General features: G+C 38.2%; 1 protein-coding gene across 1 annotated transcript in view; it reads right to left on the reverse strand.

Moving 5' to 3' along the window:
- Positions 1-1,056: 1,056 nt before the first annotated feature.
- LOC116065207 (interferon-induced very large GTPase 1-like) overlaps positions 1,057-15,768 on the reverse strand; it is a 32,577-nt gene continuing 17,865 nt past the window's right edge. The window contains exons 14-15 of the mRNA XM_035997050.1: positions 2,094-3,431; positions 1,057-1,180 (exon numbers count right to left, since the gene is read on the reverse strand). Of these exons, the coding sequence (XP_035852943.1) occupies positions 2,148-3,431 (1,284 nt within the window). The 3' untranslated portion in view covers positions 1,057-1,180; positions 2,094-2,147. The remainder of the gene's footprint in view (positions 1,181-2,093; positions 3,432-15,768) is intronic.

A 15,768-nucleotide genomic window follows, 5' to 3' on the forward strand; every position in this document is an offset into this window, starting at 1 on the left:
GTTCTTAGGAAACATAAAGCATCATTCATCAACATCTTGGAGAAAAACATACAAAGAGGTAAACAAATAACAAAATAAAAAACTAAATATGAAGATAAATGTTTGTGTAAATACAATTTTCAGAAGTTGGACAACAGCTAAAAAGGTGGACAAAACAAATGAAAAGGATTTCATTCTCTTTTACACTATCCATCAACTTCTCACAGCTCTTTACCTTTTATGTAGAAGTCTCACTTATAAGTTTCATGTATTTTTTATAATCAATAACACTTCATTAAACAATCTCATAAGTCCACCTTATAACTCATTCTTTATATTAGTTATGTTACATAAATTATTTTAAAGTGCCCATATTATGATGGGATTTGGGGTGTTCATTTGTGTCTCTGGTGCTTCCACACACATACAAACTTTGAAAAAAATCCATCCATGCTGTTTAGAGTGAGATACGGTTTCTGAATGTGTCCTGCCTTCAGTCTCTGGGTGAGCTGTTCAAAATCGGCACGGCTTGTGACGTCACAAGCCGAAACGAGCAGGCTAACCGCAACCATTAGCTCGTAGCGTTAGCATGCTAACGCTATGGCTAACGCTAGCATGCTAACGCTAGCATGCTACCTCGTTCTCAATAGCAATGCACTGCTACAACACACACAAGTTAATCATAATCTACAAAAGAACTACTTACATGTGCGCCCTCATTTAGAAGTCTCCCAGCTAATCCTGTCTTGTAACTGACCGAAGTTGTAGAAACAGCCTTTCTTTTACTGTCTATGGAGCTAGCTAGCTGACATGATCTACATCTGAGCTACTGGGCATGTGCAGTGCAATCAAAGATAGTACAGAAGAAGAAGAAGAAGAAAAGAGGTCTCACTCTGTAGCTAAAACAGAGACCAGCTGAAAATAGGATCTGCAGCAGTGAGAGAGAGCGGTGCAGTACAACAAAAATATGGTGTTTTTTGAAAATGAAACCATGTAAACCTATTCTGGTACAACCTTAAAATACAACTATGAACCTGAAAATGAGCATAATATGGCTGCTTTAAAACACCTCAAAAACAGTTTACAAAACATAAAATTACAGAGACATTTATATAAAACTAAATTAGTATGAATACTAAACTTGTTGTGTGTTATGATGTCTTTTAATGAGATCTCCTGTTTTGAATGAATTTAATTACACATCTTTCAACTTGTCTCAGCTCAACATCCTCCACCTTTCTTCACTCTTTAAAGCTATAGCGCGTAGTTTCTGTCTCCCCCATAAGGAATTAAGTAATGACAAAACTGTCAGCGCGTCCACATGATACAAGCCTTCCGTGATCACTCCCCCCACACACACAGCTGCTAGTAGCCAAGGAGGACACGGAGGATTAAAAAAACATGATGGACTCTTCAGAAGAGGTAATTATCTTCACTCGAGTTTCTGCACGGGAAAGTCACCGGACGCCACAAGTGACTTTCTGATAGTCTTAATTACCTTAATTACCTCATAACTCATTTGGCAATGGCTTGAATGTAACAGACGTTCATTAATATCAAAAAGTTACGCACTAAAGCTTTAAAAAACTGTTCAAAGAAAATTGTCATGCATCTTGTATTTAAAAAATAGACATCTTTGGATGACTAAAAATATCTCAGAAATAATTATATACACTGATCTTTTTTCTAAGCCCACTCAGAAGTTTCATCTCTGTTTAATGAGATGTTCACATAAAAGTAAAAAGGTAAAAACTAAAGTAAAATCTTCGCTTACATCCCTGTTTATAGAGGAATGAAAAATACATCCATTATATGTAATATGACAACTTAGAAACTCCATTCCTTCTTTGAATAACTTTTTCTTTAAATATTCACATACACATTGCATTTTCATCATCTTGTAAAATAAAAAAACATTTCAATTTAAAAAAAAAAAAACTTAAATCAAACGCTGTTTTCCTTGCTTCAGGACATTTTCATGAATCCTTTCTCTTAATGTTATACTGCACCTCACTCTCTACTTAATTCTTTTTAAATACATAAATTATAGACGGTGGCTGTTTCATTCATTTTGGAATCACTTTATCTTTATTATTGTTATGTTGCACTTCAATCAAATAAATAATTGCTATTTCTTTTAAACAGCTAAAGGCACTTAGGGCTTTCTGTTACTTTGAGTAGGGTCGTGGTTGTTTCTGGCTCACTCCCAGATTGTACATGTCATCCAGACTTTCAATAGCTTCTTCTTTACTGTGTTTTCTCCACTCACTGGGAATTTCTCCTCTTCCCTGGAATTTTAATTTATAGTGATCTTCCAGTTGTTTTTGAAATCGACAGACAAACCATTTCCAGTATGTCAGCTTAGACTCATCAGGAGTAATCTGCCATGTAGCATACTCCTCCCCAGCCTTTTGATACTCTTTATAAGGAATATACTCATCTGAATCATGATGGGGACGGAAACTTTTATCACTTGCAACTGATGTTGTGCAGAAATCGATGACCAGTTCCACCGTGCCTGTCTTGTGCCATCCTTTAATCCCAGAGGGGCGAGGGAAAGGGACATTGTGTTTGTCAGGACTGTGATCTTTCAATGTGTTGGTACAAACAGCTGCACAGAATGGACACGTTACCCAGCAACAGTTACACAGCTGATCAATGAGGATTTGATCAGGCTTCATCCTGAATTCCTTCATCTTATCCAGTGAGAGGCTGCTCACTTCCTCTATGACAGATACAAGGCCTTTCTCTGTCTCTTCTTTAAGAAAGTCAAAATTGTTTATGTCACTGAAGTTTTGACAACAGATGGTGTTGAATGTTAGCTGATCTTTTAACAAACTGGAAAGTTCCTTCACCCACATGTCTGGGTCTCCTCTTTGTTTTTTGACTTTCTCTGTAGCAGTAAATAAAGCTTGACTCAGAAGGTTTTTGATGTCTTCAACATGTTTCTTGAGTATATTCCGTGCTTTATCTTTGTTGTCTGTGAAGATGTATTTCTGTACTTCCTCTTTTATAAAGGCCTCTGCTTGTTTCCTTGGGTGTCTGATGTAGGTGATAAAACCATCAAAGTCTTCTTTCTCAGCCAGTGACTTCAACACATGTTTCTCCAAGTTCAGCCTGTTCCCACTGAATGCTGGGAAAGTACACCTCATCTCTCCAGCGAGATCAATGGCAGTCTTGTTACAGACAGCCTCAACAGTGGAAACCTTCAGTTTTTCACACATCAGTTCTCCAAGTACAACAGCAGATGAGTTTCCTTTGCAGAAGCTTCTGAAAATGTTGTAATATTGTATTTTCTTGCTTTCTACGTAACTGAGTGCATCATTGTTTCCTTTGAATATCTTGTGGGACTCTGAAAGCCAACTCTCTGCTCTGTGAAACACATACAGTATGAGATCAACTGTAAACTCCTTCTTTAGAGCATAGTTCCTCTTTGATTCATATTCTGTCACCTTTTTTTTTCACATTGTAGGCCACTTCTCCCAAGTAAGTTGAACTGTAGCCACTCTTAGCGAGGTCCTTGTTGTTCTTAATTTGGTCTATGGTCTGTCTTTCAACATTGTCAATGAGGGATCTGATCTGTTGCTGTTCTACACATGAGAAAGAACTCCCTGATGTATGTTTTTCATTTTTTCGAGTTGGTGCAAATCCAAATGTTCTTTTTAAGAACACACATGCAGTTGTCAAAAAAGATCCTGTCCCGTTTGTGTTCTTCTTTTCTTTCTTATCATCTTGGGATTGTTGACTTGTATCACAGAGCTCTTGGTGTTTTGTGAAGGTAACATAATCACAATAATCACCAACTTCTGATATTTTGTATTTTTCACTTCTTTTGGATTCAGCTATAAGAGACCATTCAAAACCAAGCTCCTGAAGAATAGTTGACTGATCTTCCTCATAGTTGATGTCCTCAATAGGTTTTGTATCTGCAGTTAGTTCCCTAACCCAGCCACTCCAGACAGAGTTGAAGTGCTTCTTGAGTTCCTCTTCATCTTTTGCCTTGTCCTTTAACTGATGAGCGAGTTCTTTGCTCTTCTGTAGCAGCTTGTTCTCAAACTCTGTCTTCTTATCATCCAGCTTTTTACAAGCATTCTTCTGCTGGATGACTTCATTCAGTTTTCTTTTAACTCCTCTCACTTGTTCATCATGAAACTCCTTGATTTTGTTTTCAAATTGTCCTCGCCACTGAACCAACATTTCTTTGTCTCTGTCATCATCAAAGTATGTTCTCATTGCTTTTTTGATTTCTTCGTAGGTTTTGTTCATTTCTTTCTTAAGATAATTGGACTCCACCTTGTCAAGGTTTCCATTTTCAATTCTGGTATAAAGCCCGTTCTCAATGGTCAACATGTTGCTCCTCAGGGCCCAGGTCCAGTTCCCATACTGGACTTCAAGTTTTCTGTACACTGCAATTTCAAGTGTGTTTTTGAAACTGAAAACAAAGTTTTCGTTCATCAGGGCGTTCCACATGTCATGAATTTTGCTTTTGAATTGTGAAAGAGTAATCCCAGCAGACTGTGAAGCTTTAGAGAGGATGAAGGTCTTCAGCTCTTGGATGCTCTCACTGTAACCTGGATTTGGAGGAGCCATAGGTGGACTCCCCTCCCATAGTTGGGCAAAGTATTTCACATCTTTCTGCACATCAAAAGCAATGACGTCACTGAAACATTCAGCATCACAGACCTCTTCTTTGGCTGCTAGTTTGGCCATCTGGTCCAGTTTTTCTTGCAGCCGTCTCTTTCCATCCAAGTTTTTCTCTGCAGCTGCAATATCTGTAACATTCTGGTGAACAAACACACAACTTGGAGAAAGTTTGACTTTCTTCATCCTCATGAACACCTGGACAACAATCTGCAGAACATCTTGCATCTCAGCTGGATTCTCTCCAAAGATGTTGATCAGTGTCATGTTTCCCAGACCAACAACAAATGTTGCCAGTTCATTGTCGTGGTGAAGAGTGGCGTTACCTTCCAACTCAAGAGCACGCAGTCCTTCAGTGTCCACCACTAGAACATAGTCAAACTGAAAGTCTTTCTTCATCTCCTCTGACACTTTGACCAGCTGCATGAAGGCACCCTTGGTGCACCTGCCAGCACTCACTGCAAACTGTAACCCAAACATGGCATTCAGCATTGTTGATTTTCCACTGCTTTGTACGCCTAAAACAGACAAAACAAAAACTCTCTTGTCGCCCAGTTTCTTTATGACTTCATCTAAAAGACAAGAGATCCAAGTCAAAGGCACATGACCTGCATCACCATCCATCAGATGACGAGACTTGGTGCTACCTGGACAGTTTCTGTGGAAGAAGGTGTTGTGACGGTCGTTGATCAAAGTGTTCATCAGTTGAGATTTAGACAGAGATAGTGAACCCAGGCGGAGAAATGACACCATGGCTGTCTCAGCTTTGCAGATGGGCAAACTCTTCATGGTGACAATGTTTGAATTATCTTTGATTTCAGTTATCTTCCAGCTTTTTCTTATTTGTCTGAATGTCCACAGAGGACAGTCAATATCCATTGTGACTGGGTCAGGAACAAGCAACGGTAAGGCATACTGACATTGTGATAGCTTTGTAATCATGTTCTGCTTAAAAAAGCTGTCTGAGCAGTGAAATACTGCCATTTGAACATCCATTGGATGTACATGAGTCTGTTTTAATTGATCGAAGTCTACAGTTGTGCGAGAGAGAGCATCCAAGTCATCATTGTCTGTCTCAACAGTGTCAGACTCTGGATCAGGATTTAAATGACTCACCTCAGGACTGTCTTGTCTTACAGGAATATATCTGGCTCTGTAGTCTAACATCATCAACCTCTGAAGAAAAGTATGAGCTAGATCTTTCTCAGATGTGTCATGGTCCTGTTTCACAGGTGGACCTATTTTAAGAAAATCTGCTGGTGTCAACTTCTGTTGATATTTGTCTTGAAGGTGAAGTCGGTCAAACAGTGTTTCAGTTTCTCTTTGATATTCTTTTTTCTTGTTGATCTCTTCAGAAATCTCCACTGACTGCTGCAAATAAGTAAATAAACTTGCACTCTATGATAAATATGAACATACAATACAACGGGATATACAGTGAATAGTCTTAAGATTTAGTAAATGAAGTATTCTTACCTCCTTGTTTCCACTTGTATCTTTATCTGAGCTACCTGCAGCAAAATGATGAACTGCATTAGAAAAGGGTCAGAGCAATTTCTAATAGTAATGTTCACTGTAAGCTATTTGTTTCTGTAACTAGCTCTATTCATGAGTTGTTCATGTTATTGTACTATTAAAGTATTTATTAAAATGTTACCTTCATCAGTTGTTTCAGATAGTTCAGGCTTGTTTTCAGATTCTCCTCCTACTGTTGTGTTGTCTTCATTCTTTGATTGTTCACCATCACCAGATTCATCTCCTGGATCACACTAAGTGAACAAATCATTTCATTTAACATTAGTTAACCAGGTTAGAACCAGTGAGATTATACCAATTCAGAGAACAACAAACAAAAAATAAAAGCTAGTTTTTTTTTACTGTACTGTGGACCTTCAATTTTGTCCCGAGTAAAGTTATTATTATTATTGTTGTTGTTATTGTTGTTATGAGTATTGTTATTATTATTATTGTTATTATTATTATTACTATACTTATATCCAACCAGATAGTTCATGAAGTCAAACTCTGTTCACGTCTAAACTAAAAAGACAAATAGCTCCAATCTTCAGCTAAAATTGAACTGAAAAATACATATGTTTTTGTTCTTTTGATGTATTGTGATTATGGATGCATGTATTCCAGCTTATGTAATGTTCTTATGAAATAATAGATCACAGGAAGAATAGCTTCTGTTTAAGACAGACAGAAGCGAATGGGGATCTTAATAAACCAACAAACATACTGAGCTTTATGTAGGTACCACAGTCACTGGACATGGACCAGGCAGTTGTTAGAGATTATAAGATCCAGAGAGAAATATCTGACTCTTTAGCTGCTAAATGCTCCACTATGTTGACCAGCTAGTCTCTAACTGTGTCTGTCTGTTTGGTGCTGAGCAGGTACTGTACAGGGCTCTTAGAACTTGTTATCTGAAAACAGTTGCCTAAACAGTTAAAGTAGACTAAACTAAAACCTCTTTGATTTTGCTGAAACACTGAGGAATCCATTGTTTCTTCTTTATGGTCCAGCAGGTGTAGTTTCTGCTCTTCTTTTTCATCACACATCACTCCACTGTAGCAGTGGTGATCATTTTCAGAGACCATGATGTCTATTTTTTCCAGCAGAGCTATTATCTCTCTTTCATCCATCATACTTCTTGTACATGTGTGGAATCGTTTTTCAACAAAACTGCTGTTTGCTCTCAGGTCTGTCAGGGCACTTTCAGAGTTTTCACCTGACTTATGAGTCACAACTGTCATTACATAAGCAAGTGATCCTTTCCCAAAAGTTTTTTCTAACCACTGCAGTCCTGAACTGTAATGGTTGGTATGCCGACCATTTGGTAACAGTAAGAGAAATGCATGAATTTCCTGATTAAATGGGAATTTATCAATGTTTTGTAGACCAAGCATGTTAATGACAGAGATGTGCCGACCACACAAATCATACAGTTAATTTTCTTTGTATTTTGTCCTAAATAATAACCATTAACCATATTGTGAGGACATTTTGGCCGGTCCTCACTACTTTAAAGAAGTACTTTTAAGGTTATGACTTGGCTTAAAGTTACTGTTAGAATTATGTTTAGGATATGGTTATGTTAAAGGTTGGGGTTAAACATTTAGCTGGGATGGTTAAGGTTAGGAAGAGAATCCAAAGTTATACAGCACACTGGACATTGATTTATTTTTAGCCATGAAAACGTGTTCGAAACAGGTTCAGCCATTCCCCCTCAGTGGCTTATTTAGATTATATTAAGTCACTACAGATATGACTACATTATTTTTACCATGTGTGCAAATATAAATACTATGTGAAGATGCGTGCGTGTGTGTTTATGCGTGTGGTTCGCTGTGTGTGGTGTATTTGGAAAGCTGCAGTGGAATTTTGAAAGATGCAGTAATGATTTTGTAAACCCCAGCTTGTTGGCTGGTATTTGAAATGTGTTCAGTAGGCTAATCAGAGTTTTATGGTGCTGTTGTGTATCGGCAATAGTGCATAAAAACACCAATCTATCTCCCTCTTGTTCGCTTGCTTAGTAAACCGCTGCAGCCATGGGTGCATATTTGTGCATTGAACGCTAAACATGGGTTACTTCAGAGCTACAGCTGCTACAAGAGTTCATGTTTATTTAAAGGGTGAAAATGAAGCTTACGGGAAATTCTATCTTGATGCTTCCTCTATTTATTTACATGATCTCTCTCTTCCTTATCCTGCTTCCAACTCCAACAGTTGACTGATGCAGATCGATGCAAGCCTCCTCTAACCCGTCCCCCTCTAGTTTCATCAAAACCAGCACCCATGAGGTGCTCTTACCCCCTTCATTAACACCACCAGTGTCTGGACTCTGAATGAGATATTCCTGTACAGCTCAGGATACCCCCCTAAATCAATATAGTGACATAGTGACATCCACTATGGGATCTAATTGCCAAAGACTCCACTCATATTTATTCACCTGTCAATGTCAAACAATGTTTGATATTAAGTCTTTCCTGATTAGCGTTGGGAGTAACGCGTTGCAAAAGTAACGCAATTACAGTAATGTATTCCTTTTTGCTGTAACGCAGTAATATAACGCATTACTAATTAAATTTCTGTAATATTATACTCTTAACAATCTCAGTAACGCGAGTTACAACATATTTTAATGCAACATTTAGTGGTGCATTGTTTTTTTAAGAATTCACCAACACCGCGACACATTTCTTCACAGGAAAAAAAAAGCCGTATTATTTTCCTGTCGCTGTATTCGATGGTTGAGATGACTGCAGAGACAGATACATTTGCATGATGGAAATTATTATCAGGAGTTATTACGCTGCGTTGAAGTGAGCTGTCCTGTTTCTGTTCCCGTGGTCAGAGCCAGAACCAGAGACGGTACGGACAGCATGTATGTCCCAACAGGTGACGGTACGTCAGCGGCTGACAGATATAAACATGTCGGGAATTAATGTTGAGGCTTGCTACACGTAAATATCATTGCATTTTATCAGCCGTGGAGAGTAACTCTGCCTGTAGTGGAATGGCTTCGAATGACGACCAAAAGCGCTTCTCTTTTACTGTGACCATTTACTGTTCAATATGTTGCAGTTTTACAAACAAGAAAGTGAACAACTGGAGCCTGACGGACATGTTGCATCTCAGTAAGCTAGCAAGAGTAGGCTACACCAAAGAATTTCTAATATGGGAAGAAGTTCCACTCACTCGTTACTTCCGGCTTCTGAACTGGTTGCAGTTCCACCAGAGTTCCATATAGGGGGCGCTCACAGGCCAGTGCAGAATGAATGGGACTCTATGGAGCTATACCCCTCAAAATCCACTTTTCTCAGAATATAATTTTTGTCTAGTAATTTCAATGTTGCATTTGAAAGGGGTGGCTAAGAAAATACACACTGCTGGGTGTTAGATTTTTTTAAAGTGGCTTTTTTGTTCTAAAAAGCCTTTTAAAATGTCAATGACGTCATACACATACACGGCCAGAGATTCTGCTTTACGGCAAGCTCTGAGTCACTTCCTTTTTTCTCTCGAGGCATCGACAACACAGCTGACAGGTTAGACTCTCCCTGTTAATACACGTGCTAGAAAGAGGTTTGCTAATGTTTTAAAGACCACGCTGAAATATTCAATCTGGCATTCTGGTTCTGCTTCGGATGCCGTCAAGCGGGATCTCCGATCGTAATCAGTCCTTCACTGACCAATCAGCATTCATTAGCAGAATGCTAGCGTGTTATGGGCAACAACGACTCAACCTGTAACAAATCGAAAGGGCATAAGTACTCGTTCATTCAACTTTTGACCTATAATTCATGTTGAACTTGCAAAAACTACAATCAAATCTGAGATTTCTCAACGACAATCAGGCGAAAGAGACAAATTTAGCCGTCTAGCTCCATAGGGTCCCATTCATTTTGCACTGGACCGTGATCACCCCCAGGGGAACTCTGGTGGAACTGCAACCAAAGTAGGTACAATGGGGCTGAATAGGGAGTGGAACGGCTTTCCGTAGACGGGCTTTGGCTACACAACAGACAACTTCCGTGTAGCCTACTTCAAAATAAAAGCACTTCCTGTGACGGTTCGCAGTAAAACTAAATTACTGTTAAATAAGGTTGTGTAGGCTACCTTTTCACAAATCAGCTGTAAATCAAGTACTGTAAATGTTAATAGTGAGTTTTAATTACACTATAATTGAACATTTCCTTTAGAGTGTTTTAACCTAAACATGAATTTCTTATTGAAGTGCTATAAACAAACATTTTACAACAATGCCGTACTTTTAATTGAGTATTTTAATTTTCTCCTACTTGCCTATTATACGTTTTACTTATCTATTTTGTATAGCTTTAGTTACTTTGCATATTTATATTAATTATACAAAATATGAATAATCTATGATGTATTAAAGTGGATAAAGAGGAGACTTTATTGATCTGGTGGTGAAATTCACAAGCTAGCTGCCAAATCAAACTTCCCCTGTTATTTTGGTGAAAGTAACTCAAAAGTAATGCAAAAGTAGTGTAACGCATTACAATTCAGAGACAGTAATATTGTAATATAACTAATTACTCTCAAATGACAGTAACTAGTAATCTATAATGTATTACATTTTGGAAGTAACTTGCCCAACACTGTTCCTGATTGAACTTAAGTTGCTTGAGAAGAGCTACACACAAAATCAATACAATCAATATATACTGTACTTGTTGTTTAAACTCACATTTTATTATGTCTCATTAGCTCTGCCTGGTCTGTGTAGATGTGGCTGCCTAGTCAGAAATCTTTCCTGTCCTATCCCTAGATATAGAGAGAGACTAGAGGCTTGTTTAATTCTCGGTCTGCCTCTCACAAACCCCTCCCACCTCTCTGATCAAATCTGATATGATAGGTATGAGGAGCAGAGAACCTCTGCATGCACATTCCTTGTAAATCATTAACAACAAAGTCAAAACCGAAAGTAAGACTACTGTAACTCATGATTTACTCTAAACCATGTGACTTCAAGGAAAACAATTTATAGGTTTTGGCAGGCTGAGGGTGTTTCTGGATTTATCCAACAACAGTCCAGCACAAACCACTGTCAACACTGAACACTAACAAAACATAATAGACTCTATTAAAGCATGTTTATTTACAGAAGACAGCTCTATCTAGTGATATTCTGCATGCATGTTAGTTTTAAATTAGTAACAAAAAAAGAAAAAGTAAGAGAGCTCTTTTCCTCCAAAACCTTGTAAATTTAGAAGAAAACAATGAGTTTACATGGACATGTATAACCCGCTTATGAGGTTTATCTCGGTTATGATCATATTTGTGATATGGTGTTTACATGAGCACAGAGAAATCCACTTATTCATATTCCTGTAACGTTAGGTTACATGATAAATACTAATAACCTGGTTTACTGATAACTGCATTTTATTGCACAGGTGCTGTGTTGTTTAAGTAATGAACAATTTCTTCAGTGTCTTTATTTTCTATGTCCACAAGGGAGCAAAGCATATAATATGTAGAGAAGGAAACTCGTCCTCTATAAAAAATTAAAAAAAACGCGAGAAAAAGCGTGGCAGATAATAGCGCACCGACTGAATGATAGTCTAAAAATATACATTGATGAACTACTGCTCTTAACTGAAACCATTCAATGAGTCACTGTCATTTGCAAAAGCAAACAGTTGTACACTTTGCATTAAAAGTGAGCAGTGGAAGTTAATATGACTTAGGAAATTTATATTTTAGCCCATGAGAGAGAGGGAGAGAGGAACAGAGTGAAAGAGATATTTACGCATCATATTCTAGCATTGTAGAAAATTGATCTTCATGGTAAATTTCCTGAGTAACATTATCTTCTGCTTACTTTTAAGGCAAAGAGTACAACTGTTAATTTGTGCAAATGATTAGTAGCCTAATCCTTGAATGGTATGATTATGACAGTTTCAGTTCAGAGCAGTGGTCAGTTAATGTATATTTTTAGGCTACTTACACATTCAGTCGGTCCGTGATCGTCTGCTACGCTTTCTCTCACTGTTTCATTACAGCGGCCGTGTTTCTTTTCTTTTTATAGGAAAAATGTGTTTCACATCATCATACTTCCACAAGAAGCTGCTGCTCACTCTGTATAAAGTATGAACAACGCGTTTTCTCCACTAGGTCAAGCCTCGCTTTATCAGTTATCCTGGATTTATATATTCTGCTTTTGTGAAACAGGCCCCTGCTCTGATCAAATCTGAGATAGGTATAAGGAGCAGAGAACCTCTGCATGTACATGACTTGTAAATCATTAACAACAAATGTCAAAACTGAAAGTAGGACTACTGTAACTCATGATTTACTCTAAACCATGTGACTTCAAGGAAAACTATTCATAGGTTTAGGCGGGCTGAGGGTGTTTCTGGATTTATCCAACAACAGTCCAGCACAAACCACTGTCAACACTGAACACTTGTAACCAAACATAATAGACTCTATTAAAGCATGTTTATTTACAGAAGACAGTTCTATCTAGTGATATTCTGCATGCATGTTAGTTTTAAATTAATAACAATAAAAGAAAAAGTAAGAGAGCTCTTTTCCTCCAAAACCTTGTAAATTTAGAAGAAAACAATGAGTTTACATGGACATGTATAACCTGCTTATGAGGTTTATCTCGGTTATGATCATATTTGTGATATGGTGTTTACATGAGCACAGAGAAATCCACTTATTCATATTCCTGTAACGTTAGGTTACATGATAAATACTAATAACCTGGTTACTGATAACAGCATTTTATTGCACAGGCGCTGTGTTGTTTACCAAAACAGTGACAGAATATTAAACTCCTTACATTTACTCCTACTTCACAACTGTGTTTCTTCATCACTCCAGAAGTTAGACTCTTCCACTGTCGCCATTGTTTGTATTTCTGTTACATCACTTGGTTGAAGCCACGCCTGCACATGTAGTGTCTTGCTTGTCCACGTAGTCGGGATCGTAGCCATTTTCTTTTTTTCTGTCTTATTGTCTTTTAGTTATTTACACAATAACCTTGCATATTTTCTTTAATTTACAGCAATACACCTTTTCATTCACTTGAGTGTCTTTAAACTTTTTTCCCAACTAAGGACATGAAAACAAACTGCCACCCTCTAGATGACTAATGACAATGTGAACAAATGGATATAATATCATGCAAATAAGTGGTGATCTGTATCATTCAGTACACAAGGCGGAGCAATAGTTTTCCAAAGCCAGTATACAACAAAATTATTCCTTCACTACTGTTAATATTTGGCCCAAGAAAAACAGTCTCTTATTCAAAAAGACTAGGTTAAAACCTATGCTGGACAGTGTATGGTCTATGTGCTAAATTGTGGCCAAATTAATAATGAGAACAAACTGGGAGATAATGAATCATTACATAATAATTAGTTCATTAATATCTGTGACTAGACATACTGACCCCCTTCTTCATGAATAGTTCCTAATTAACTATGAATCAGTCATTGAGCAGCACAAAACTAGTAACGACTCTAATAACTCATTCCTTTATTACAATTATTGACTAGTAATTACTCATTACTTTATCATGAGTAGGGTTGGGTACCGACATCCGGTGCTAATACGGCACCGGTGCCTTAACAACCGGTATCTACCGGACCGAATAGTAACGCGGATTTCGGTGCCTCATTTCGGTGCCACTGAAATGCCAGCGCTGCCCTCTGATGCTCGGAAACGGACGTTAGAGGCAACTGAAATATCGCTGCATGTGACGCTAGTTAGCATAATACACTTGGCAGCAGGTAACGTTAGCCTACCGTTAGCTAGCAGCTGGATTAAACCATGGATGTATTAAGAGAACGCTTAAAATGCTGACTGACTGAGTTAACTCGGTGTGACTGTATTTCACTGCAGCTACCGTTGTCGTAAAAACAACACAGATGGTGCGTTCACTTGAAACTCGCCTTGAAAGCCTCGTGGTGCATTCAAAGTTATTGTAAAATACCCTTTTATCATCTAGTGGTGTTTTTACCAGCAATTTAAAATTTAAAAATCTTTTCAAAAGTATCAGTTCAGGCACCGTTTAGGCACCGGCACCATTTTAAAAGTATTGTTTAAAGTAAGTCCAGTGTACTAAGTAGTAAATAATTAATCTTTCTTACCTCACAACTACCTGACCCTTACTTAACTTTTCTGTGCCGCCTCATATAAAGTGGTATATGGTCTCATGCAAAATCCAAGTCTGTTCACACAACTTATCAGCTGTTGAGGGACTTTGATTTGAGTTTACAATGTTAAAGAAGAAACAGAATTCTGAATTCAGGCCTTTATTACATCAGCTTTATCATTTTAGAAAAAGATAAACTAATACTGATAAAAGCTTGATAAACAATCCCATATACACGTGACAGATGAAGTGATCAATATAAGCTATACTTGTACAACGATGTTAGGTTTATAACACCATTATTCCTGCTTACAGTTAATTATTTTACAATCTACAGAGGTTTTATCTCAAGTGTTATAAATTTTTATTTCCCAAATTCCAGGTTCAGTTTGACGCCTCAGATCTTTGAACCTGAAGATCTTTATTTATGTAAAACACATTTTGCTGTTGAACATCATGATTATGAAGTGATCGATTATGTACAGTGTGAAAAAATAGAAAAATCAAAGTCCATTCAAAATTCATTGTTCCCGGGTATATTCAGTCGACTGTTATGAGGATAATTAATGCAGGTGTGACATATTTTATTCACTTTTACATTTTTGTTACTGATGAATCTTAAAAAGTCATTATTAATATTTTGTCTTGACAAGAATCCATCGTGTGGTGTCCGACTCATTCAGTGACTTATCTTTAGAATAGTTTAAACAATCTATAAAATCTTGGCAGCAACGTAGTGCAGAGAGAGGGGAAGGTCCAGGGTTGAGATCAGCATCAAACATCCATCCTGCAGAAACTGAAGACAGACCAGGATCTGGTAGTTGATCACTGACGTCCCTTATGTGAGAAGAGGAAGCATCTTTCTATTGAAGAACAGAATATCACACAACGTTCAGCCTCCCTGACTTGAAATAAACCAAGAATTCCAGTCACTGGAAGGTTTCTATGGTTTTATTGAATCAATGAAGTTCCTGCTCTCGTTCAGAAAGACTTTCAACATCTAGACTTTGACCTCTTCCTCCTCTTCAGAAAAGGCATATGGTGTTTTGCGGCTTTGGGACAAAGCAGGAGAGGGGGTGTCGTTGCTCATCCTCGTTCCCTTTGTGAAGGAGCCTCCACCATAATGACGAGACAGCACGTCAGCCGCCCTCTGGAACCTTTCTGCCTCCATCACCGGCTCTGCTCTCTGAGGAGACCCAGTGCTCACATCTGGAGTCCTCAGTGACCCCCTCTCCTCCTCTTCCTCTGCCCAGTCGACGCTACAAGAGCGCCCCCTGTTGTTAAGGTTACTGCTGAATGACCTGCTACTCATGGAAGGGTTGGGTGAAGTCAACTCAGGGCTCTGCACAGGCGTCTCTGTTAGAGAGCTGTGGTCCTCTCCTTCCTCTTCCTCGCCTGCTGCCTGGCTGTGATTGGACGTCTGAAGGCAGCTGAGGTTGTCAATCAAGCTCAGTACCTCAGTCATAAGGGAAGGGCCAAGGTCTACAGTGAACGACATGAGG

Source organism: Sander lucioperca, chromosome 21 (genome assembly GCF_008315115.2).
Source record: "Sander lucioperca isolate FBNREF2018 chromosome 21, SLUC_FBN_1.2, whole genome shotgun sequence".
Taxonomy (NCBI): domain Eukaryota; kingdom Metazoa; phylum Chordata; class Actinopteri; order Perciformes; family Percidae; genus Sander; species Sander lucioperca.